We start from the raw sequence: 26,629 nt of genomic DNA, 5'->3' as shown, positions 1-26,629 counted from the left end.
CTAAGGGGAGTTCCACGGAAACCAAGTGTAAACCGAAGCCCATTCTGAGCTAGAGTCTCACCATGGGCTTCTCTGTCTTGATGGACTTGACCTGCAGACAGTCGTCCTGCTTGGAGGTAACGTGGTTGCTGAACTCCCTTTGGTCCGTGTAGCCGCCCAGGCCCAGCTGTCCGTGGCCGTTGGCGCCCGGCTCGCGGGGCTGCGCGGGGGGCCGCGGGTAGTCCCCGCGCTGCTTCTTGGTGACGTGCGCCTCAGGACCGTGTACCGTCTTCACGTGTTTGCGCAGGGAGCTGGGGTCCGTGTAGCGCTTGGTGCAGCCGGGGATCTTACATACGTACGGTTTCTGACAACAACCAGAATACAACTTACTCAGATGCACTTTTATCGTGGTTGGCACCGGTCGAATGAGGTGAACGCGCAAGCGCATACCTCGTTTGAATGCGTACGGTTCTGATGCTTGGCTCGGTCCGAGGCGTTGGAGAAGGCCTTGTTGCAGCCTTCGTGCTCGCACACGTACGGCTTCTCGCCCGTGTGCGAGCGCAAGTGGGTCTTGAGATTCTCCAGACGGGAATAAGCCTTGGCGCAGCCCTCGAACTGGAATCCAGACAGCATCCGTCATACATTTTTTGTTTCATGTAATCACGAGGAGTCGAATCGGGCGGACGCTCGGTTGAGCGTTACCGTGCACTTGTGAGGCTTCTCGCCGGTGTGCCGCCGCATGTGGACCACCAGCATGTACTGGGCCTTGAAGGGCTTCTGCTCCCTGGAGCAGTCCTCCCAGCGACACACAAACTCCTTCTTCTCGCCATGGATGTGGTCGTTGTTGATGTGCTGCAAACATACGTGAACACGTTTCAGTCCAAGACTTGAGCGACCCTGGCAGAATCGGGTTTTCAGGTTTTTTAAAGGGTCAATCGGCTTTTGAAAGAGCGTTTTATGAGTGAGCCCCTTTAGGGTGAAGTCAGCAATGTGACCCGATTGAACACAATTTACACCCCGTATTGACCTCAGCAGATAATCCAAATGGTCTTGAAGGGACTGCAGACAATGGAAGCTCTTAAAAGTCTGAAGAAAAAAATATATCAAGTGCTTTCTTGGAGTTGTCAGGGTCACATCCTGACCGGGCAGGCCTCGACCCCCTACTTGACAATGGCATCTTTGTCCCGCCCCCTCGGCCCGAGTCTGACCCAGCAAGCATCCGACTTTGGCAACGTCTGCTCGAACAACTGCGCTCATTGGAAAGTGGCCCTCCATTACTCTCACGTGGCACTTGTTTAATTTTAAAGTGACAAAACAAGAAAATGATTGTGTGGTCGATGAGCATAAGTGAAGTTCCCCCCTCCCCTCCCCTCGCCTCCTGAGATTGATCTCCTCGGTCGGAGGCCCTGGAGCCGCCACTTTGCGAGGGAATCCCCGCGGCGAGCGATCGTTGTGTCGGGCGGCCGCTCGATATCCTCCCGAGAGCGATGGACGGACGGCGCGTCGGACGGATCCACGCCGGCGCCCGTGTTTGTACAAATGAAGGAGGCGCTTGACGGATGTGATGCATGAGTCGGCCGGCTGACAGCGAGAGGGGAAAGCTAATGGCAATTCTTATTGGATCAATAATCTCCATGCTGAGCATCGACAAACAGGTGCTGATAGCGGCGCCGCGGCGCTTATTCATCTTCCTGCTGCCAGCTTATCGGACCACAAGTGTAAAAACGCCACCAAGATGGATTTAAGGGGGGGTAGTGGCTGACGGGGAGGGCGCTGCGCTTGCGTGTGCACACGCAGCCGCTGTTTTCTCAGTCTCGTCTTTCCCGGCAGTCACAAAGGGAGCAGGAGGAGTAATTGACTCTCCTCTTAAGGTTTTGGACAATTACTGTTACGATGGCACAATGACTGCTAACTGAACGCTAACAGGCAGTGCAGAATGAGCAAACAAAATTAGCATTCTTGACGCTAACGCTAATTGATAAAACAAAGTACTCATACTATTTGAACTCAATGTAACAAAACTCTCCGGCATATATTCTTTATCCTCCGCAATAAATATGAGTTGTGTGTTAGTAAGTGTTAAAGATGGCACCTCAGCAATACTTTGAGATTAGAAAGGACAATGACCTGTCTCCATGAAATTCCTCCTCTTACTTCAACAAAGTTCGGACACCAGGGTGTCAGAGCACTACTTTTATTTTACACACTTTTGTGCATATAAACAAGCTTGCTGTCAGTCACGTGATCAGCTTCCACTTGGGACGGGCTGGCCGTAAACCAGCCGGGGAAATAAAATAGCTTGATGGAAGAAATAGTGCTAGGTACAAATTGCAGCCGGGCCTCGCGTCCTCACTCGAGTCTCGGTGGTACGCGGCCCCTCATGCATGAGAATGTTTACACGGCAATTCCCCCACAAGCCTCGGGACCCGCAACGTCGTTTAGCTTTTATCAAACGGCCGCCTAATAAATCAGACGCTCTTTTGTGATGTCACTCGGCAAAGCGCTTTGTTGTAAAAGCGCGGGGAGGCGAGGCAAAAGACGAAAGAGGGGAGGCGGTGGCTGGGTGTGGGGACAGGGGGGGCAGTTGCAAGGGGGGGGGGGCGCAGTTGGCATGTGTAATTCAGCGCACTCTTTTCATCTTGCGGCAAGATACTCCACGCCGATAAGCGGCCTAATCCTTCTCTCCATCGAAAAAAAGAAAATCTGCATTTTACCAATTAAAGGCCTGCGCCTGCAGTTAGAAGACGAGGGGGGGGGGGTGGCGGTGGCGTGGCGTAATGGCATTTTTACTTGACGTTGATGTGCCTTCAACATTGGTGATGCAAACAAGCCCTCACCAGCGCCACCTATGGAGGTGACACACATATGCGGACCACCAAGACCAAATTGGACCAAGTGCAAGCAATCAACAATCTTAAGACTGCATTCGTGATTGTTGATGGCACAAATTTTGTCATGGACTGAGTAACAATACAGGAAGGCGTAGAAAGGCCATAGGAGGGCATTATGCGAGAGCGGGGAAGGAGGGGGGGAAGCACTTGAAGCTCGACATTAAAGAAGCCACCAGGCCTTATCTTGAAAAAGTCGTCCCTCTGGGGGGGAAAACGACAGGGAGGGAAAATGAAAGTGAAAATGAGAGTGGGGGGATGTTGGGGGTCCCCCCCACCCCCCGAAATCAAGAGGGGAGTCCAATTGAGCAGGCGAGTGCCACAAATGGAATCAATGAAATAAAGAGCGCAAAGTAAAAGTGACACCCGCCTCGCTTGTGCTGACTGGCGCGGCCCGATAAGTGAGCTAAATTGCACAGATCCCACGTTTATCTTATCGGCACCGCCGATAAAGTAGCGCCGCGCCGCACGGCGCCGCGCCGCCTGCGTTCGGCATGTTTGAGGCTTGCAAAATATGCGCCGAGAGCTTTTGAACAAGGTGGAGCGCGACGAGGGTGGTGTGAAGGCTTAATTGGCAAAATGAGGCCAAGCGCAAAGGCGCGGCCACGTTTCAACGCCGCCCTCAGAGCAAATAGGAACAACTTGGTCCCGATCCAAATGGATATTGTTGGATGGAGGTCTACACGCGGCCATCTTTTTTTTCTCTTAGTTCCCCCCCTAAAGCTATTTCAGAAGACAAATGTGGAGGTGGGGAAGGGGGCCTCTATTGTTTGCTTATATGGAACCCCCCCCGTCCGCCCCATCAAGCCGACTCCCCCCCTCCCCTTTCAAACCCTCCAGCAGCCTTGTGAGGGGGACCCACTGTGGTCCAAATACTGTACTTATCCTATTACCGAGGAGGTGGGGGGGGGGGGCACAACGCGGAAAATAGCGTGTTCTTGTCGGGGGTTGGCTTTTAATGACATTTGCGTGGCAAATGAGAATTCAACTAGCAAAAAGAATTAAGAATTGATTTGAATTGATGGATTTTGTTCAGAATGAGAAAGCGAGAATAGCTCATACGTTGCGGCCACCTGCTGCGAGGGGATCTCCTTCCTTTCCCCTCCCTCTCCCCCCCCCCCCGCCGGCTGCGAGAGGCGCAAGAAGTTGTCAAGCTCCTCAAGCGTTTGAGCCTCGCCCTTCAAAGGCGGGCGCCCGGCAGGTGAGGATATCAATTATAGATAGAGGTTACCACCACGATTGCCGTGTCAAGACGCAGACGAGACAAGCGCGCAGAGCGCCGGATCTTTCTATCCTCGTCTTCTTCCCGCTCGCCCTCCTCCAACTTGGTGTCTGACAGGAGATGATTTTGTTGGCTGAGCACTGTGACCTCACAAAGAAGCTTCACAGACACACTTGATGGCTCCTAAGAAGCATCACTGACAAGTGATTGGTTCCCCTCCCCCAATTAATATGCTTTATTTTCCATTACAACACATCATACCTTCTATTTTTGATACGTGTGTCCATTTTTTGGACTTTTACCTGCACGAGCTGCTCCTGCGTATCAAATTCGCGGCAGCAGTTCTCCCAGTGGCAGTTGGTCTCGTAGACCACCTCGGGCTCTTGTTTGCCGTCGTCCTTGTCGCCCTCCTCCTTGACCAGCGTCATGCCGTCGGGGTGATCCTGCCACACAAGCGCGTCGCTTCACTCAAGCTGCCGAACAAATTGACTGGCCGAAAAATGGCAGCCTGACATTAAACGCGGGGATATTTCTGCTCCGATGCTGGAAACAGATCTTGAAGTTCCAATTTTGAAAGCTCCATATCATGTCCGGCTTGGCATCGGCGACGCGAGTCACCACTGGCCCAGAGAATTTGGCCTCGAGAGGCAGACTTCGATTTTTACGGCTTTTTTCCAGCATGGGAGCGAGTGTGTGTGTGGGAACTACTTTTGTATAATAACATGGACGACGTGCTTTTTCCCTAAGTACCTGCATGCTGAGCGCGCCCGGGCTGGGCATCTCCTCCTCCGGCTTCATCTTGGAACGCTTGTGGTGCATCGGGTCGCCCGTGCTGCTCACCGCCGACTCGCTGGTGGGTTTCGCCTGCACACGAGAAACAGGATGTCCTCGTTTTGTCTGGTACATTTGACACAACGCCGAGTCAAGACGGAATAGGCGCTTCAAGCGTGGGCCCGCACATACAGTCGGCGGCAGGTGAAGCAAAGTAAAACCCCTTTGGATCCATCCATCCGTGTCAATATTCGCCCCCCCCTTCTCTTGTGATTAATGGAGTGAGCGGCGAGCTGCGATGCTAACAAGCCCCTCGCTGTCGGGCGGCGTAACTCCCGGGAGGACGGACGCTACGGCTGGCGTTTGCGAGGCGTGGCTGGCGTGCGGCAGCGGCTATGGTATCTATTACTGCCGTGATGTGATGAATGGCCAGAGGTGGTACTCTCACGCTGTACTTGAGTACAAGTACAGATACGGAAGTTTCATTTCTTCCGTGGCTGTTTTTATTTAGCATTACATTGCTTCTTATGACATCAAGAAATGGTGGCAATCAGGTGTCATATTCTTCTTTTTATAAGGACTGCAATGTGCTTTAAAACAAACACACAATTCCCATTTGTCAAGTTGGCAGAGCCGCCCCTTTCTCTCACCTGTGAAGAGTCGCCCGAGATGGCCGAACGCTCGGCAGCGGCCAGCCCGGCGGCGGCTGCCGCAGCGAAGCCAGAAACGGGCCTCTGGGTAGCGAAGGCCGGCGTCGGGTGGATGAGCGGTGGGCTGTGGCCGAAGGCGGAACCCGCCAAACCTGGCTGGCGGCCCATCAGCTGTTGGTGCATATGCAGGGCCACCGGCGTGGGCGGGTAGGCGAAGCTCAACGCCGGGCTAGCCGCAAGCAGACACGCACACAAACCACAAGTCACAATTGTTCAGATGAGAAGTAAACGGAAATAACAAAGTGGCATCATTCCAGTGATGGCTCACTCGGCAGAGTGCCTCTGCTGCTCAGCCCCACCCCCACCCACCAGCACCCCGAGGACAATCTGACAGAAGACGAGGTTGCGCTAATGCCGGAACCAGCTGGCCCGGCGGCGAAGCTTTAGTGGCGGCGGCGACATGCTCGGAGCAGGCGACGATTCGCACGATAAATAAAAAGTGTGAAATTGAGCTTGGTTCATCAAAGCCTTGCAAAAACAGGAAGGTTGATTTCAAGTGCAAAGTTAGAATCCACTGGGGGGGGAAAAACAGTCAGGTGACTTTTATACAGTACTTCTGTTCTCGTCGCTCTACCTGGTGGTGAAGACGACGGTTTTGCTTTGAACTCAAAATCAAAATGTCCAAAGTGTATCGGTGTCAAGACTCCGTGTGGGTGAGCCTTTCTCAGCCGGCTGGAGCCGCCGCCTCCCTGGCGGCTGGTGTCAGTCACCCCAGCGGACGGACGAGCGGCCGAGGAAAAGAAGATAGCGAGCAGCGGGGGAAAGATCCATGGCCCCACCCACGGCCATTGATCAGCGATCCGCGCAGGGAGCCTGATCAATCACGCCGCCGACTCGGACCGCCATCCCGATGACAGGACCCAAATAGGCCGAGGCGGCGCACCCGTGACTGATATGACAAGCTCGCGGGTCCCCAAATGCGTCTCAGCACATCGATTTCCCTCCGCGCCCGTAATAAGATCGGCAGACTTATGAACCGCTGAGAGAGCGAGCCGTCACAATGAATGGTCACCCACAACATTCAACGCTCTTCGACGCCAACATGAGGAAATCTTTTGTCGTCCATTTCTGAAAAAGTGTCTGTGAGCGAGCCCTCGTGCACTTCTGCCCCACTGTGATGTCACAACAGAGCGAGTTTACACAGCGAGGTTCTCCGCCGAGTGAGACCATGACATTGAGTGTGGCGTCCCACAGGGGTCTATACCGGGGCCATAATAGTTCATTTTGGGCTATCAATCCGAATTGAAGCGTTTAACATTTACGTCATGTTACTCATCGTAGAGTGATTGGTGACGGGTTTACCTGATGGCTCCGGCCGACAGGTGTCCGTAGGATCCGCTGGTGGAGGAGCTGGAGCGGGAGTTGTTGAGCATGGTGACTAGCGAGTTGGGCGAGTTGCGGATCATGGTCTGCAGGTCGAAGCTGTGCTCCGACAGCGGCGAGATGGGCAGCGGTCGCTTCCTGCTGGGCCGCGACGGCAGCCTGGGGCTCGAGAAGCGAGAACCTGCGAGAAGGACCGAAAAGCTCATTCCGAGTCCGGAAAAGAAATTCATTTCGAGCACTACAAAAGTTTTCCAGATGACATCTTTGTCAATCACGCAACAAAAGCGATGGCGTGACTGAGTGCTCGGCTGTCACTTGATGCACTGCTTGCATTTCACGCCGAAGAAAACAAGTCTTTCATGTCGGGCCGAATGCTCCGACGGTGTATGCTAATACGTCTCCCGGTCCAATTTGACTCCTCATTCAGATGCAATCAAGAAAAAAAAAATGGTTTGAATGGGTAAAAAAAGGCGGCAAAAGGCGGCCGCCATTCTCTGCGCACACGCACAAAGAGCCACGGGTGGAGATTAAAACATGACTTTTGTTGTCTTTTCACACGGCGATGTCACAAACAAGACAGCGAACAACAGTGGGAGGGGGGCGGAGGGAATGAAGGGGGGGGGGCAATGAAGGGATGCGGCACTGTGACACAATGACTTTGTGACTCAAGACTCGCAAATAAAACATTTCGGCTTGTTTCATAAAAGGGAAACAAAAACGGCTTACGCAGTCTAAATCACCCGCCACCCCCCCCCCCCCCCCTCGCACGCACACACAGCCACCCCCGTATTTACGTCCCCCACAACAATCCATCCATCTCCCAAATGTAAATGCTCCGTCTCTTCAGTTGACACATCCAACGATTACAGAACGCTCCATTCACATGTTAATCAGCGTGTGTGTGTGCGTGTGTGTGTGTGTGTCAAAACTGTTGTGGCGGGTTTGTACATAAGGGTTTAAGCAAAGCAACAACTACCTTTACATAAACAAACATGGAGAAAGTATTGCCAAGTCTACGATTACGAAGCCCTTTCAAATCCTCAAACTAATAATCAAACTCCGCTCACATTTGAGAGCATCATCCATCAATCGAGGACACCTGCTTCTAATTGGGACTCATTTGGGCAAATTTGCTAGACGGAGTTTGGCAATACACTCACCTTTAAATGTGGCCCCAAAAGGCTGCTTCAAAACAAAATGGCCGACTTCCTGTTCAATTTCTAACATGAAAAATCCATATGGTTCTGGCGCTAATTTTTTGAGGTTCCCAAAAAGATTTCCAAGAACACGCACATCGATTCTTCGGGGTCCCTGAATGTGATGTCTTGATTTTATTTGTCCGCTTCCCGCCACGTCGGCATCCCTGAGTTTTTGGAGGCTCTGTCAGTCCGCTGTCGGAATCCTTGCGCGGCCACAGAAATTAATGAGGCGGTGCATAAGCGGGCCGGCTGTCCATAAATCAAGAGGAAATTAGAGGGACAGTTGTGCTTCGGGGGGCCGGGACGCCCCTCTCTCTCTGTCCCGGCGTGAGGCCGATTCATCATTTGAGCGGCGCGCTAATAAACATCAGTCCCGAGAGGCCTTTCTATCCCGGGCGCCAACCACATGCGGAAAAGTCTCCTTCACCATCTTGAAACATCTTCAGAATGAATAGCATAAGCTTTCTTTAATTACTATTTTTTGTTGATAGTTTGTAATGTAGCGCTTTTGATACAATTAGCTTTAGCACAATGCTTGTTTGTGTTCACTTTTTCGACTGGCTATAAAACCTGAATTCAAACATTTACTTGTGATGATGAAAGAAAGTAGGTTCTAATCGACCACAAATCGGGCAATGAATCCAATCACGCTATTATCCGAGCATTTTGGCACTAATTAGGCAGTGGGAACAGAGACACAAGCCTGTGAAAAGCGCTACGAGGCTAACAGGCCCATTGTTTCTTTAGCACAGCTCACACTGTCGCTAATTACGCTCCAAAAGTCACCCTCGTCCAGATTATCACGGAAAGCCTCCTAATGGAGTCCATTCTGTTGGCATTTTAGCTGCCGATGAATTTTTAGCCGCCGATGATCACAAGCCGCTTTTAAGTACAGAGCAGCGCACGGCCGCTTAAACGTGCCCCTAATTGTTTTGTTTCACTCCATTAATCTTAAAACGTGACAAAGAAGAAAGGATTTCCCCCGTGATGAATGGCGGGACACTCCAATAGCCGCTTAATAGCAATTAATTTCCCGATAGCCGCGCAAACTTTGTTGACTTTTAATTAGTTTGTCGGCAAGACGACGAGGCGCGGCTCCGACCTCGCCCCGCTTCTTATTAAGCTAAGCATCGAGCGTCAGCTTTTCATTTAAAAAAATTTGAAAAAGAGACTCCATCTTGTAAATTTTAGTGATATTTCGTCATACAAAAGAATTTTCAGATGGTGTCTGGGTTTTGCACTTACTGTCCATGGCCTGCAGGTACTCCATGTGCAAGGCGCCAGCGGCGCTCGCCCCGGCCGAGGTCACGGACGGGAGCAGGTCGGCCGAGTAAGGGCTGCGGTGGCCCGCTAGCAGCGCCATCTGGTGGTAGTATTCGGAAGGCGTCAGGCCTGCATGGGGGGCTGCACACACACAAGTTCCTGTTGAAAATGCGTCAAATTGAAATTGAAAACACTTGCAAAGCAATTTGTAATGCACCCTTTGATTTTTTTCTTATATGGTCATGCAGCAGGTCCAACTGACCCATCTGACCCGGTTTTGAGATGTTGATCTTTTTTTGACGTCGAGTGTTTTCGTTGGCACGTGTAGCTAGCTATCTGCCGCGCGCAGATAGGCGAGCAGCGAAACAAAAGGCCTAAACCTTGGCCGCACGCAGCAGCGCTAGATATCCCGCCTTCATTCCGTCTTCGCCTTCATTCGCTGAGTCCTTCCCCCTCGGTATGGCGTTCCGTAAGTCGTTCAACGGTTGCCTAAAAATAAACATCTGGCGCTGGTGGCTTTTCCTTATGCAAATATTCCCTGAAAGAAGACGGCGGGTTTGGATGCGTAGATGGAATGTGTTCAGAACCACAGACTCCCCCCCCCCCCCACGCCACTCTCTCCAGAAAAGACGCGATGAGGAGATTTCCTGCATGCGATTGGCAGCATAAGTAGGGGTGGTGGGGGGAAGCTAAATTAATTTGATCTGGGTATTATATCCTTGTTAGAAGTGGGGAGTTTGTCGATTGTCTGAGCGGTTCCACCCGAGCTTTGCATTTGCATTGAGCCGTAATGTGGCCCATTCAGAAGGACGCATGTGTGCGTGCTGCACCGAGAAAGAGAAGAAGGAGAGCTTTGCTTGGCTCTCTAAAGAAGGAACGCTGGCATCCTAGTGCCATCCTAGGGGCATCTTGCTTGCGTGTGTGTGTGTGTGTGTGTGTGTGTGTGTGTGTGTGTGTGTGTGTGTGTGTGTGTGTGTGTGTTTGTTCTTGGGCACTTTTACTGCTGATGGAACACACAATGAGCGAACGGAGGATCCCACCCACTTTTAAAGCTCCATTAGATACCGTTCAGTCATTCATCAGCACTCAAATGCTCCTTTTTAAGTGTCCAATAAGAAGGCGACTTGCCACGGATGAGTTAATTAACCAGAGCGCTGATTAAAAGAGCTAATTAGTGTACAGATCAAGAGCATAGAGGGGGGAAATTAAAGTGAGACTCATCAAGAACTAAAACCAAAAAGGGTGTACCTAATGAAGTGGTGTCATTTGCACAAGCACAAACACAATTTAAACGGATGCAAACAAATCAAAATAATGAATTCAAAATGTTCACATTCAAATATGGCGTCTATCAAATGTAAACATATTTTCATCAAAGACCTATTACAGACCCCGCCTTCCCCTCCCCTGCTGTGTTGGAACAGTACGTGACCCTGCTGGTCTTGGACATGACTCACAGATCAAAAGGATTAGCCTCCTGAGCCCCCTCCCCCCCCGCATCACATGACCCTCATCAGCCGGATAGCATCTGAGCGAGCCCCTGGGTCCTAATAGAGACGGATCTGCTTGCCTCTCCCCCGCCAGGAAATAGCCTGATCCCGGCAAACGGGTGCGTCCTGATCAAAGCTGACTAATCAATGGCAGCGATTACCCGACCACATTTTTTTTCAGTTCTCACCATCGGCGGGGCTGAGGCCTCTGGTGGCTGACAGCACGGAGATGGACGGGCTGGCCAGGGGCTGCAGGGAACGCAGGTAGTCCATGTAGGGGTTGATGTACGGGTGCGACGGGTGGAAGGGAGACTCGGCCCCCACCGAGGGGTTGCGCTGTGGCGAGATGCGGATGAGGGAGATGTCCGAGAAGGCCGGACTGCCCGCCAGCGACGGAGGCCTGCGGGGAGGGGAACAAAATCCATCATCAACTTTGAAACATGTGATCAGCCCAATAATGAGCACTTCCACGGAACTTATTCTCTTCATCTTTTCTGATGTGTGCAATAAAAGCGGACAAAAAGTTTCTGCCGTCTCCATTCTTGTAATTGGCTAGGAGGGGTAGGAAACTTCCTAATGACGGCCTTCATCACAAAGGCCTCCCCCCCTCGAGGACGAGGAGAAATCCACATATCAGTCGCACATTAACGGGTTGAGAGATTAGACCGAATTAGCCCCTCCGCATCTCCCCCTCTTCGCTTCCTCCTCCCAGCAGACCCTCGTACGCTGTGACCAAAGACCCCAGGAGGAAGCGAGAAGAAGCGAGGGAGGGGTGAGTGAGCGATCGGCCAGACGTGGCCGAAGAGTTTGTCTCGCCGTGACCTTGAGCCTCGAAGGGGGGCGAGCGGAACGGCCCAATTACGACCTCCGCCCCGTCCCCTGATCCCCCCGTCGGCCCTCCGCTCCACAGCTAATGAAAGAGCTCAGGCCCGGGGCCAATAATGAGCCCTGCACACATTATTAAAGGTCGCGCACACACACACTTGAACACACGCTCACTGCTAACAGCGCCTTTCTTTAATTAGCCCAAAGGGTCTGCTGGAGTGCGTTCAAGGCTTTCACTGCGCTTGAGTGTGTGATGACATGTCTCACACACATCAACACTAAAGTTGTACTTTGATCCCTTTTTTTTTTTTAATCATTTCATTCCACAAGCTTAATGCTAACATCAGATAGCATCAATATCGCGGTGCTAAAAAAAACAGACACAGTATGTAACAGTCATACAGGGAATTCTTGATCCTCTGCAAAGAACGATGAATATTAGTGCCGTACTAATGAGCTCAGAAGAATCATTGCCTACAAAGTCCAATATTGTGCGCGAGAGTAAACCGACCCAACTGTCCGGTTTCGTGGATGAAGCCAACGTGTCACTTTTCCCACACCTTCACAAAGATTTACGCGGCCCCCCCCAAAGCCCCCCGATGATGTCTCGCCGACGGCGTGCAAGGAAAGGGTTAGTAACGCACATGTGGAATCCATTTCCTTCCCCGCGGCTCAAAGCGGCGTCTTTTACGACGAGGCATGTTAACACGCGGGGCGGCCACAGGATGTTGTTTTATTCCCGCTCCTGCTCGACTGGATGTGCCAGGGTATAAATATGCCACCGGGAGATGTTTGAGGCTTTTTTTTTTTTCCTCCACGGCGTCCAAGCGAGACTCGTCTTTTGCTTGGAAAGCGAGGTCGCGTCAACGCAGACACTTTTTTTGGGTCGTTTGCTTGACGGCTTCATTCGGACACTGAAGGTATCATTGTGGCGGTGGCGGTTGCTGGACCAGACCGGACCGGTGTTGACACAGCGGTCTGCAACAACAGGAAGTGCGCCACGCCGGAATACCTCTGCACCGCAAAGAAACACAGTAACACGTTCTTGATTTACAAGTGGCGCAGCTTTGATTGGACTTTTTTTTTCCTTCGTTCTCCCGCAGCCAAACGTGCCGAGGCCCTGGCCAGGATGATACTGGGAGTTGCCGGGCACCCGGACCAAATATGTGACCCCGATGGGTGGGGCGCGCCCTCCCCCTAACATCAAAGGCCTCAGCTGGAAGGGGGCGGGGTCAGGCTTTCTACTCAAGGTCCCGTCGAGTTCAGAACACCAACCCGATTGGACACTTTAACTGCCATCTTTGCTATTTTTAAATTTTTTCAGAGGAAGTGCGTACGTATGATCCAAATGTGGATCGTCAGCTTTTGACAGATTTTCATTCTAGTTTTGAACTTCCCATTGCCGGGCGTTTTTTTTTTTTTTTTTACACGCTGCAATCAGGGCTCATTCCAGCCAACGAGATAAGAACAAAACAAGTCTACTGAGGAAACATGAAAGAGAAATTACACAAAATGCCCGCAACCCCCTCCCACCCACCCCGGAACTATCAAACGAATCAGGGAACAATCCACATCTTTTTACAAGCACTGCTTGGAAGGTTCCTCTTTGATGAATTTCCACTGTTGTCCTTGCAGGGGGCACCACGGCGAGTCACTTGCATGATTTGTTTGGCACTTTTTTTTTTTTACACCAGTGACCTTCCTGACACCACTCAACTATTTTAAGGGAAACTTTAAAGCGTGCAGGAGGGGTAAAATTATTTTTTTGACACGGTCTTTCTATCTTGCAGAAATGTGAGGACGGTCCACCCCCCTGGGTTCAACCGAAGAGCTTGACTTTTTTGGCCGCAAACTAGCGAGTAGCATTGTTGTGTTTACAGGTGAGGGCAAGGTGAGAGTCTAAGCGGCGGCGGAATTAGCTGTCAGTGTTTTGACTTCCTGCGGCTTGCCCCGGGCTAGCGGGCCGCTTCACAACAAAAACAGGAAGGAAGCGCATCCATCTTTTCTTTTGCGCGCAGGGGGCTCACCCAGCGCCTGCAGCTAAAGACCCCGCTCCCTCTCCAAACTCCAACCCCTGACCCCCACACACAAGCGTGTCAGGCGAAGGAAATCGGCGTGGTTCCGTGACTCAACCCCGCATGGTAGCGCCCCCTCCCTCCCTTTCAATCCGCCGCATCACCGAGTGGCCGCGCGGTCGGGCCTGAAGTCGTCACAAACAATAGCGCGCGCGCCGCCGGAGACGCGTAATCCTTCGGATTGATCCGAGCTGCATCATAGCAAAAGCAGCGAGGGAACAAAGGCGAAGCATCAGGTACGAGACGGAAAGAATCTCTTGGCTTTTCCGCCATGAAATCCATCACTGGCTCTTAATATACACTTGGCGGCATTAGTGCGGAAGGATGGAGAAGCCCAACAAGCTCGGGCGCGAGTGGAGAAGCCAGCGAGCGGCCGGCCGACCGGCCTACTTTGCGGCGGCCATTTCATCCATCTTGTTGGACTAATAAAACGTCAAGCGGCGCACCTTCATATTTCATCATGGCGCTCGCATCCGAGGCCCACGCGACGGGGCGGCGTTATGCAGAAAAACGCTAAACGGCTGCGGGAAAACTCAATCAATTTATGGTTATACAGCAATTATGTTTTGGTTTCATTAGTGTGATCATTATTTACAATGATAATTACGTTCTATTCAGTTCACTTGAAATTTCACATTTTGGTTTGGAAAACGTCAAGCGGCCGCGATATGACGCGATACGGCAGGACGCTTACAAAAAAACACTATTAGCAATTATGATGGATGTCAATATTTTAAATAAAAATCATTTTAAAAATTGAAGTTAAATAAAAGAACTTTTTTTTTAAGCTGCACTCCACTATATTATTTCACTCTAAAAAACAAGACAGCCTTTTTGCCATGAAGCGATCAGCTATCAGGAGGAACGGACGTCACATCTGATAAGACGAACGTTTTTATACGCTGCAAAGTCATTTTGGCTGGTGTAAAAGGAGTGAAATTTGGAAGCGATAAAGAACGCCGCTGCTTGAGAAAGCGGATTTACGACAGCCCGCCTTCCTTTGGCCGGCTCTCCTTGCTCGCTGGCAGTAAGTGGCCCCCGGAGTGGACTCGTCGGGTCTGGACGTCTCGATCAGACTAATGCAAAGTCCACATTTGTGTTGTGGCAAGAAGAACGCTTCGTAGAGTTTCGCCAATTTTTTTTTCCATAGATTTCACAACCGTATAGGCTAGTCGGAATTTAGAACGCAGTACCACTGTGTGCCACAACATGCCTGGCAGCACTGAGCTGGACTGCAAGACATGTCACTTAATTAAGAAGCCAGAAGAAGAGGCAAAGAAGGATCTCAACTTTAGATGTTCAAACAGAGCAGAGAAAATTTATCCTCGTGTGTATTGTTGGATGCTGTGTTTGTAAGCGTCGCAAGAGCCATGTTGCAGGTGATTGGTTTACGAAAAAAAAAAAAAAAAAAAAAAAAGCCACACAGAGGACACACGCATGCACATGCACACACACACCTGCCTGTTATCAGGTCCCCTCAGACGCGCACCTCCTTTGTGCTCCACGGGGGAGCCGCAAATGGAGACCTCAAACATGAATGGCTGGGGACAAATCACTGCTGCTAAGAAACGCTAATCCGCTAACATGCTACAAACAAGAGATGAATATAGCCCCCTCTCCCCTCGCCTTTTGTTAATGTACTGAAATGACACGTTACTTGATACATTTACAGATTAAGAATAGCATAAATCACACGAGTCATTTAGAAAGTTAGCACAAGCTCTTTTCGTTAAAGTTAAATTAAAATTTGGGTCAATTAGCTTTATTTAGACTTCATTAAACGTGGCTGCTTTTGGAATGTGGGAAGAAAATAAACCTACACAGCCCAGACTCAAACCCAGAATCTCAGACCTGCAAGGCAGACGTATTAACCACTGCTCTGGCCTTTTGGCTCTCCACTCCCATCTGCAAATACAACAAAAACATCCCAGCGGAGTGCACGGAGCAGCCCATTTAAGGTCCTAAAAAAAAAAACTTTAAAAAAAAACTTGCTGATATAATAAAGTAGCTTGAATCTACCCCGTCTATTTATCTCCTTTCTCTGCTGCATTTTCACACAGCCCTGCATAACTTTCGGGATTTTTTTTTCCCGCCGCTCGAAAATTGAAGAGGCTTTATGTCAAATGCGGCTCAAGCCAGCCTCTCCATATCAAACAAACGCGGCGCGAAAAATTACCGCGGCGACGATAAGGCTGCCAGATAGAGCTCGGAGAGCCGGCGAGGACGAAGAAGAAGAGGAGGAGGAGGGGGAGGGAGGAGGAGGACAGTGAAAGGAAGTGACTCTACTCAATTATACTGCAAAATTGGTATGACTGAATATTTTTCATTCAGGTGACTGATAGTATCAGCCGGGCTGCAATGCAGATAAATAAAGGGAGGCTTCTGTCAAGAATAAACACCATTAATCATGAAGAGCCACTGCGTGACCGCCTGTCCCGCCCCCCCCCCCTCCCACCCCCATCATCACCACAAACGCAGGAAGTGGGAAAGTCGAAAGGGAGGCGCCAACGGACGAGAGGTGACCCGCGACATACGGAGAGGAAGATGAAGAAGCGGACGGCGCAGGTGTGACAGCGCCCCCTATGTGGACGGAGATGATTGGACACGCGTGCTTAATTATGGCTGTGATTTATTACGCAATCGTTCTCCGGCTTGTAATATTTTATTCTCAGAACATTCCAATCTTACAACTTTTTTTTTCTTTCTCCGTAACTTTGAACTTTTTCTCTGCAATAAAACTATGCAGGCCATCAATTGCTGAAGAAGACAAACATAAGCAAATATTTGAAAAACACGCATATTTTCTTTTTACAACAAAACTACACAAGGGCCTTTTGTCTTCCTATTGTCTTCCACTATGCATGTGTGTGTGCGCATGTGTGTGTTCGTGTGCACACGCTCAGCTTCATCCCATCTGGATGGGGGGCCGGGAGGGGGAGCTGGTTTGCGATAAGGCTGCGCTCTTTATGCTAAGCGCCGCGCCGCTCCTCCATGCGCAGATTGGGCGCTCTGACAACAGTTTATGTAAATAACAAAACAGGGCCACATCCTTGAGAAACACAACACACACACAACAGAGGGCATTGTGTGTGAAAGTTAGCAATAAAACTTGGCGCAAAATATGCATTGTGGTGGAATGTAGAGTCGATGCTAATTCCGAGATTCTTGATAACAGTGTCGTCACTCAGGCAGTCTCAAAGCAACATTATGCGAGTGCGTTAGCATAGCTTAGCTTTAGCGCTTCTGACTTTGTCATAACATTGCAAATGATATTGATGGCACACAATTGGGTCCAGTCTTTTACGGCCTCTGCGTGCATGAAATCCTCGCGCAGCTGAACAAACACACTCTCGAAAGAAATCCAAAATACACGCCCTGCCCTCGCCATCCAGACATGCAGAAAATAACTTCCTTTTTCGGACACCAGCGGCAGCAAAATCTGTCTTGAGAAAATAAATCTTCAAAATGTACCCAGTGGTTAGAATTCTTTGTCGGCGCACTAGACTTGCAAGGCCTTTTCATTCTGGACCTTTTGGGGTCCAGGGCCCAATTTGTTATATCACAAGATGGTTTTGATGGCTTGCAGAGGAGCCCTACTTTGAGAGCCGCTGCTTTAATTGACTCATTTGGAGTAATCATCTCCTAAATCCACACAGAGTCAAAAGGCAGCTCAGTCAATAAGAAGCTTTTGTTAGTGCTATCCTCACAACAAGGGGCCTGGGGTCCCCCCACCATTGAGCACCAATGCCGATCATTGACTCCGCGCAAATACTTGCGATTGTTGCGACCGGTCGCTAGGTAACGGCGCAAAAGCTTGGCCGTGCTGTCCGAGGTCGGGCGATAAAAGTGGCGCCCCGGGCTGGAGAACCCCTCGCCCCCGGCACAAAAGCGACGGCGGGACCCCCACAGATGGGTGTGCTCTTCAGCTGTGAATGTGTTGATTTTAGAAGGAAACTGCTGCTTGTTGGAAAAGGCGCGTAAGTTGTTACGGTCCACTTCACTGGAGCAACAGTTTGACGTGAAAGTGATACGCTTCACCTCACTTCAACTTTTTAGATGATGGCAAGAGAATGAAATGAAGAAAACCACATTCCTTGAAGAAAGTCTGTTTAGCTTTATGCTAGCAAACAATGCGAAACTCCATAGAGCAGCTAACTATTCAACCTTGCAGCATTATAAGCCCTGAAGCGACAGCGATATGAATACAAACAGTGGAGCAACACATGTCGAGAGACAATATAACAATACTCCCTGTCAACTACAGTACTTTTTACTCTTTTCGAAAAAAAAAAGACTTGCAAATGCAAGTTTTTTAAACTTCACCCTTGTAAATCACGATTTTATTTACGTCTCTGGAGATGTCTATTAATGAACTCTAAGGATTTCAAGTCGAGCCCCATCCAGCACCACCCTTTCCAAGCCGTGGGCTTTAATATTCAATGGCATATTGTTACCTCCCCCTTCAGAAATTCATAAAGTAAACGATTAGCCTGTGTCTGTAATTGCGCTCCCCCTCGCCTAATCGTGGCAGAGAGGTAAGAAAGAGAGCTGAAAAACAAAGGACAGTTAATTTGTGATTTCCTCCGCTCATTTGAAGGCAAATTAAGTGTCAAACAGCTAATACGGAGCATATTTCATTTTATGAGCTTTTAATTCAATTCCGCCCGCCTCATAACGCCGGAGCCCGTAAGCCCGCGCCGCTAACGGCCGCGCCTCGTCCCAAAGCAGCGGCCATAAATAAACATGTTTCAATTAGGCCGTCACGCTAATAGGATGCGATTGCGTTGCCGCGTTCAGACGGCGGATGAGGAAACAAGCGCGGCAGGTTGTTTGCGGCGGACTCGCACGCCTGGCATAAAAAAAAAAAAAAAAAAGTGGGGGACGCCGGGCTGGATTGATGGAAGCGCCGCGGGGTCCGACCCAAGTGTAATTACAGCCCATAATGAGAGGCTGCATGGGGAAGTACTGCAATAATAGCGCCCGTGTACTTAGCCACAGTTGGCACGGCGCTAATAACGATGAATTCCTCTCACCGAGGAGAACTTGTTTCAAACAATGCCATATTTCTCCGGGAGTCTGTCCTCGGGCCACGGGACGCATCCCAGAATGCATCGCCGCTTCAAGCGGAAATTTGGGATTTGATTGGGTTGATTGGGAATAGAGGAGCGCCGTACAGACGACCAAAAACAAGTTTAGACGAGTTTATAGCTTCCAAGACTTTGTGCGAGCCGAGCGGTCGCGGCGGCAGATAACTTGTCCCCTCCTTAATTCAATTCCCGCTCGCCATCCTTCTCCCCCTGACGGATAACAAGCCAGCCAGCCTGTTTGTTGGCGCGCGGCCGTGTTTGCCGCCACGTGTTGGCCCCATTATCTCCGCATAAGCTAAATGCTAAATTATATTTGCCATTTTGTTTGCGCTGACACAGGGCATCAATCAGCTCCCCCCCCCCCCCCCCAGAGGTGCGATGGGCCGGCGGAGGAGGGCGCATCAAAAATTCATTACGCTTAGCGGCACGGCGGCGAGGGGGAGATATGACGGCGTGAAGAGAAGGTGGAGGAGGAAGAGGACGAGGAAAGGGCGGGGGCTGATAATGATGAGGAATATCAAACATAATGCGGCCCAAGTAGCTGCCCTGTCCAATTTGTCCTCGTCGCGCGCTGATCGCTTCCTCCGTGTCCCAACAAACGCCGCAAGGACGACGAGGCGAGGCGAGCCGACACGGCGAATACAAATGACGCCTTGTTGCAGCGGGGGAGTGGAAATGTGTGATTAAAGGTGAGTGTAAGGTGGGGGGAGACTTAAATACTCAAGACTGACCAGGCAGAATGTTCAGTTCTTTCTCAGAGCTTTTCAAATACTTTGAGGGGGCATTTTAAAACCGTAAAAAATGTTGGTTAGGTGATTGAGTGGTGTGGCGTGTCGCTACTTACACGTGGAGAGGCGGCACGGGCGACGGCTCGTAGATGTAGCGACCCTGCGCGTGTCTGTCGTCGATGGGCACCGGCGGGTGGAAGGCCGGGAAGAACTGAGGTGCAGCTGACAAAAAAAACAAAAAGCACAGAAACTAAATGGACGCCACAGCAACAGGTGGCACTATAACAGCAAACTAGCAAAGTTGCACAAAAAATGGTTCACGAAGCTTCGTTAGTCCTGATTTAAAAAAAACAACTGTGGGTACATTTCACTTTTTAATAAGTAATTTTTTAGTCACAAATTTGTTGATACACACACACACACACACACACACACACACAAACACACACACGCACGCACACACACACACACACACACACACACACACACACACACACACACACACACACACACACACACACACAAGGCTATAACTTACACGCCACACCACCGTGTTAAACGTGTGCTGGCGCGCATGTGCGAACTGTCGGACAAGCTGCGACGAGCCTACGAATCACCGGCCTTGTCAAACTTGGAAGGAGTTCAACAGCAACAACAAGCAATGACATTCCACCTCGGCATTAAACACACACTCGCGCACGCGTGCGACTTCATTCACAGGCGCACACGTGTGACTTGAACGTTGCCAAGCCGCAGCGCCCCGAGGCAAAGCGCGCGTCAACATCTGCATACCTTCACGCGATGAGGCTCTGATGTCATCCGTATGTTTGCTTTTTTAATATATACAAGTTGTGGGTACATTTTTTATTTTGTCGGTGGGGGGAAACATCTGGCGGGGTACGTGCGGCGGCGCCATAGCAGATGGCTGACGGCTCAACAAGCGGCGCTTTATAAGAACGAAGGTGGGGGGGGCGCTCAGGTTGGTTGACCACATCACTGCTGCAAACAGAGCCCACACGGACAAAAGTTTTGGGACAGTAGTTTTTAAAGCCTGATGCTCTGGCCTGCAATGCCAATTTGAGAGCATAACAAATGCCCCAAACTTAAGTGGACCGCATTACCCAGAATCCTGTGTTCCTCCCTCTACACGTGCTGCGCCTGCGGCCCGTGTGGTTTATTTGAGTCGCGCTCCCAAGTTTACGTAAGCCGAGCTCTGTCTAAACAGAGCCGGCCGGCTGCCTCTTTCACGCCAGCGCAAACGTCCATTAGTGAGGCAAACAGCCATGTGTCACCGGGGGGGATGTACACACTGCAGGAGGGGGCAAAGTGCTGGTGGGGGGGTGGGGGGGGGGTGGGGGGGGGGGGTCTTCTGGATCCATCCTGCCATCCATCTCCACAGCTTCCTGTGGGGACTCCTCGGTGTTTACTTCAGGGCTTAACTGCTGCTGCTCTTCTGGATATTCTAAAGGAAGGCCATTTGAGGCCACAGATACAGCCAAGGGGGGGTGGAGGGGGGGCTAGCTTAAGGCCAAACGCTGAAAACATGGTTTTGATCCAGACTTTTCATCATCATCCAAACGTTTCCTCCTAATGACCCTGATGTCACTGTGTTTTTTTTTTTTTTTTGTTCTTCTCTCATTTTTCTCATTAAGACCCGATTACAAGCGGATTTTAACGAAAAGGCAATTAAAGGCAAACTTTGTCGAGGCTCATTAATTTCCACACACCGAAATATAAGTGGGCTTTTAATTGCCTCGTCTTTTATTGGACACTTGAATGCTGTCAAAAGAATATGAGGATCAAACCTAAACCATCACTTTTTATTTTTCTTTGCCGTCGTTACCTCGCATTCTCTTTTTGCATGCAATTTCTTTTAAACGTTTCCCAACCTTTATCGCGCCAAAGCACATCTTTTAAATTCCAAAAGTTCATGCCTTGTCTATAAATCACTCCGATGCAAAGAAACTGAAAAGTTTTCGTCTCTATCGGTGATTGACAAATTACCGCACATTGTACACCCGCTCCCTCTAGTGGTATGACAAAGTATCACAAAATAAAAGTTTGCATTATCAACTTTGTTGAAAATTTATGACCTAACCCTAACCCTAACCTTTATCATCCATTTTGAAATGTTATTTTTCAAACATTTATTCCAGTACACTTTTGATTGCGCAACACATTTTAAATAAGTGTATATATTTTTCCTTTCCTGTATGTAAGCACAGTGTTAATCTCCTTATTTTCCCCAGAGAGGAGACTCAGTGAACCGAGTAACCGCTCGTAAATCTCAGTCAGGTTTTCATAAACAATTTCCAATGGCAGTCTGTCGTCGTCAAGTCAGCCCGCGGCCGGGTTTACGCTCTCGGCGAGCGCACAAAGAGCCTCTGACGGATTGCGCGGGGCGGAGGGAGCTAATGTGGAACATATGAAGCTTGACGCCGACACGTTTTATGATGCCACCTCGCTCGGGACGCCTGAGCTCACCGCCGAGGCACGCCTGCCGTGAATCGGGCCCCACGGCTGCGCTTCCACCGCACCAAATTACTATGCTGGAACTGCGCGAGGTAGGAGAACTAAACTTTGGACTTAAAACGACAACCACTCTGAAACCACAAGGCGACTCCACTAAAAGTCTAACAAAACTACAATTGCGTTCAAACTACAGACAAAATTTTAACTAGCAGCGCCACAAAAACAAGTCTTGGACTCACTGAGCACTCGACTGGTGTTGAACTTGAAGCAAGATGGCGCTGTGAGAGGGATATCCCATAATCCACCTCCTAAAAGTTTCAAAATAGATGAAAAGCAAGCCTGTGGAAGGGGCCCCAAATCCACGGCCTTAACGCAGAGCTGTGATTAACTTTGGAGGTAAACGTTTGGAGTTAATATCAGGTTTGTGCGCCGCCTTCCCGACCGACTCATCCCAGCTGTCACTCATCTGGCGCTCAAATTATACGGAACGCCGTCGCTGTTTTCCAACACATGCAGATGCTTGTGATGTTTCACTACGAGATGGTAGTTTAGGATCTTTTTTCTTTTGCGCGGGTTTGCGCGATAAATCGTCCCACCCACTTTTTGGATTTTACCTAATGACCTGGATTGTTTCAGGTCCAAGCACCTAATTAGTGAATAAACAGAGGAGCCCAGTTTTGCTAGAGAGAGGAACTCAACATGCATGACAGCATCAACCCACCCCCCTCCCTTCCCCACCGAGTCTATCCCAGAGTGGATCAGGGAGTGCGGGTTATTTCAGCGGGCCTGTGGGAGCGCCAATCTATCTCCCACATTTGCTGAATTTCTCCAGATTGGGATAAGCTGGGGGGAGCCGAACAAAGCGCTATGCGCCGGCCTCTCCACCCAAACCACCCCCCCCTCGCCGTCCTCCCCCTCCCAAGCGGAGAGAGATTCACACAGCAGTTTAGTAGCTGGAAAAAAAAAAGTGCAGCCCTGCACACCTCCCCCCACCCACCAGAGTCTTTATCTCCCTGAGATCCCCCCCCACCCGAACGCCGATATGTCTCCGACACAAGGCGAGTTGATTTAAACCTCAAGTTAACTCACCAGCGTCGGGCGACGTCTATCTTAGTTCCACCCTCGCGGGGATTTATTTGGCCCCCTTCCGACATTCTGCGTTACTGCTGAGTGACAAAGAAGCCAAGGCCGCTATTTTGTCGACGGGCTCCGTAAACGCGGGCCGGAATCTTTCAAAATAAAGAACGTGAACTATAAACTCCACTCCCTCAAAACTAAAGTAGAACTCCAGCTGCTCTCACGTCTGGAAGCTAATCGCTTGTTTTCGCACCGTCCTCCAAAACGAAGCCAAAGTTGTAATCCATTTAGCACAACCCGTCAACCGCGTCCATCCCGGAATAATCCGCCAACACTGGAAGGTGCTATCAAGGGAACCGGGAGGCAAGTGAGGAAGAAGTGAAGTGGGAACTTGCGTCACAGTGATTTTTGGCCTCTTTGTCACGCAGGTGGCGCTCTGGGCTTCCCCGCCGCCGCCCTCGGGCCCGGCCGTAGAAACCTCGGAGAGGATTAAGCGGCGGAGCTTTAATGAGAGCCGAGCGGTTGTCGGGGCAGGGGCGCCGCTTCCCGAAGGTCCGTCCTGGCGGCCCCTGTGCCGCCGGCGGCGGAGCCACATCAAAGGGAGAAGCCAAAGAGGCTGAGGGGGGTGGGGCGGAAGGGAAGGTGCCCCGCTCGGAAGAATCCCTTATCACCTCCTGAGAGGATGCTGCTCTGCGCTGAGAGATTGTCTGGAGCTGCCACCTGTCTCAGGCATCTTTGAAGGCGAGACGGCAGCGTGTGATGGGCCTGACCTCCTTGCGCTCCCTCCCCCGTTCTTTTATGTCTCTCTTCATTTTGGCCTTTGTTACTCACACCTCCCCAACACTTGAGCGCGCCACCTCCGCTGCCGATTTCTCGTCGGAGAGCTTTTAATGGTCCTGCGCCGAAGATAGAAATCAGAACAGCGCAGCATCATGAATCTATCGTTCACCTGACAGCTCCGCTATAGAAAGCGAGCATTATTTTTGTAGCTCATGGCAGGCAAGTTTGCTTCATCGTAGAACTGTAATCAAACCAAACTAAAAGTTGACTTATTATATTTGTTCTCTAACTGCAATGTACTTTTGGAAGTGCAACTTTCTGTCCAAGGCTTTATGTATTTCGCAAGTTCAGCATGTTTTTGAATCTCATTAGAAGCGAGAGTTGTACCCCGCTGAGCTGATGTTAGCTTATCTTATGTAGCTGTAGAGAAAAAAAAAAACGATAACATGAGCAATGGGCCTGAATGAACCAACACACGCAGACACCATAATCCTGCTAATAAGGAGGCTAGCCGGCCAATAATCAAATCGTTATTGTTGTCAAGACGCGGCAAATCTTGCTTTTAAGCCTTCGCGACATCAGCGGAATGTTTTGTGCGTGCGCGATTAAGAAAACGAGGAAGTTGAAAAAAAAAAAGAAAGAAGCGCTACGGCAGCGCTGCGACAGATGTTGCCGCGCTGATACCAAACGCTCTTCTTTGAACGTGCTAAATTCCCTGGAAATTCGGCTTCGTTCTCCTTCGGCCCCATCGCGTTTAATCTCGTCATTGTTAACGAGACGCGCCGTTATTTCTCCAGACCGGGTCACGTGACTTGAAGATGTTCAGAACTCTTAAGTCATGCATACAAAGAGGAACTCGCATGGCAGATTGGGCGATGCGGCTAATAAGCTGTAAAAAGGGGGTGATGTGATGATCCCTGGTGTGCCGGACCACCGGGACCCCCGTGTTGTTCTGTCCTGATGAAAGGCGTCAACCGCAGATGGAAGGCGTCCCTTCGCTTCGCCTGCGGCACGCCCGAGGCTGCCGCCGCTTCTCGCCGATACCGAGGGAACGCCTCGCCGCAACATTCGAGGCGTCGTAAAGACAAACATTTAGCCCGTGCCTCGGCACCTCGGCTTTCTTTGAAGGCACGCCGGCCCAAGTGGGTCGCTTCAAAGCCCCGTCCTAAACTAGAACGACACGTGAACTATGGTAGAACTAGAAGGACACTAGATTTCTTCCTTTCATGTCTTCAGACCCTTTTTGAAACCACGGAAGGCCGCTTCTTGTCAAGTTCTCCGAGGGGTCACTCCTTGGTTTTCTAACCCCCCTCCCCTCCCGTCGAAAAAAACATAGACCCACACTTGAAGATAAATGAAAATGTCTTGCGCAGTCCACATGAAGCGGAGCACTGTAATTACTTGTCGGCACGGCGAGGCCGTTGTCGTGCCGATCACGTTCGGCGGCGGTGACAGCCGGCTCGCTCAGTTCACTGGTCAGCTGCATTTTGATATTGAGACGGATGCGTGGAGGGTCGGACGAACGCCGGACGGCTGGACGTGCTACGGCTCAGCGAAGCCCGAGATCAGCTCGCCGCAGCAGTTTTGCAACCGATCGACCTCCCCTGACCTCTGTTCCTCTCCTTTACGGATCCTTGAGTGATCCAGGTATTAGTCAGCTGACACCACACTCGACTATACTAAACTGCAACATAATAGTAAACCACGACTTAAGAGAAAAAAACTACAATAAAAATATAACACACACAGAATGGAACTCTAAAGACATTCAGCTCTATTTTGATATTGAAACAGACGCGCTACGGCTCAGCGGCTTTGTGACCCCGGTGACCTCCTTTCCCCGCCGATCCAGGTAGTAGTCACCTCCGTCCGGGCTCAGTGGACAGGCTTAGCGAGGATACTCGCGAATGGGAATCCGGCGGCCGCGAGAGCCACGGCCGCGCAGCCTCAGGCTTAGCCGGCTCAGATTGTGCCATCAGTCAAGGACAACGAGGCTTTTGTACGAGGGCCCAAAGGCGGCCATCACCACGCTGTAAAAAAAGTCACTTTGCCAAGCGAATTCTTAAGCGGGGAGATTTGAACTTTTTCACCGCCGCGTTTTCCGCAGCCGTTTTAACATTTGCAACAAATCCGTGGCCTGAAAAGAAAGAATGGGCTTTGTCTTCCATCTTGGCAAAAGAGGGCCCCCATGTTTAAGAGAGGCCCACTTTTAAAGAAGACGACGACTGTTGCTGGACGGCTGACCGGCTAATCGGCGCAGAATGTAAACAGATGTCGCATTCACACTTAAAGACAATTAGCGTCTTGAAAAACAAACAGCCGCCTCTCTCATTAATCCTCGGCGCAATCCCTTCCTCCTTATCCCCGGCACCAAAAGCCTCGGTACATTAGAAGCGATGCCGACTCTTATCCGGTGCGTTTGCTCAAGAAAAGCGGCTAAGACGCACGCATCGGCACGATTAGCTAACGCTAACAATAGGGGCCATGTTTGCTTGGCGGCTCCTCTTGTGTTGCGCTCAAGTGGGTGGAAAGCCCAAAAGTAAACACGGGCCGAGGCCAAGGACGATCACGCGACTGGCTGAATGAAGACAAGCTGCCGGGCCGGCCGCGTTCTTTTCTCCTTATTCTCGCCGCCAGGTGCATGCGGAGGCTGCAGGTGCCGTCGTGTTTTGGCGCCGACACGGGCCAGAAACCATGCTAAGCCGATTTATGAGCTTGCATGTTATTGTGTAGGGCCTCT

At 50.6% G+C, this 26,629-nt stretch overlaps 1 protein-coding gene across 1 annotated transcript in view; it reads right to left on the bottom strand.

The window, feature by feature from the left end:
* The window catches only part of gli3 (GLI family zinc finger 3), a 56,902-nt gene that overhangs the window by 4,981 nt on the left and 25,292 nt on the right, over positions 1 to 26,629 (bottom strand). The window contains exons 4-13 of the mRNA XM_049748580.2: positions 19,677 to 19,782; positions 11,034 to 11,245; positions 9,338 to 9,496; positions 6,873 to 7,074; positions 5,511 to 5,739; positions 4,840 to 4,953; positions 4,392 to 4,532; positions 682 to 831; positions 430 to 594; positions 62 to 343 (exon numbers count right to left, since the gene is read on the bottom strand). Of these exons, the coding sequence (XP_049604537.1) occupies positions 62 to 343; positions 430 to 594; positions 682 to 831; positions 4,392 to 4,532; positions 4,840 to 4,953; positions 5,511 to 5,739; positions 6,873 to 7,074; positions 9,338 to 9,496; positions 11,034 to 11,245; positions 19,677 to 19,782 (1,760 nt within the window). The remainder of the gene's footprint in view (positions 1 to 61; positions 344 to 429; positions 595 to 681; positions 832 to 4,391; positions 4,533 to 4,839; positions 4,954 to 5,510; positions 5,740 to 6,872; positions 7,075 to 9,337; positions 9,497 to 11,033; positions 11,246 to 19,676; positions 19,783 to 26,629) is intronic.

The sequence above is a fragment of the Syngnathus scovelli genome, chromosome 18, assembly GCF_024217435.2.
Source record: "Syngnathus scovelli strain Florida chromosome 18, RoL_Ssco_1.2, whole genome shotgun sequence".
NCBI classification, from domain to species: domain Eukaryota; kingdom Metazoa; phylum Chordata; class Actinopteri; order Syngnathiformes; family Syngnathidae; genus Syngnathus; species Syngnathus scovelli.
This window is presented reverse-complemented; position numbering and strand designations above follow the sequence as displayed.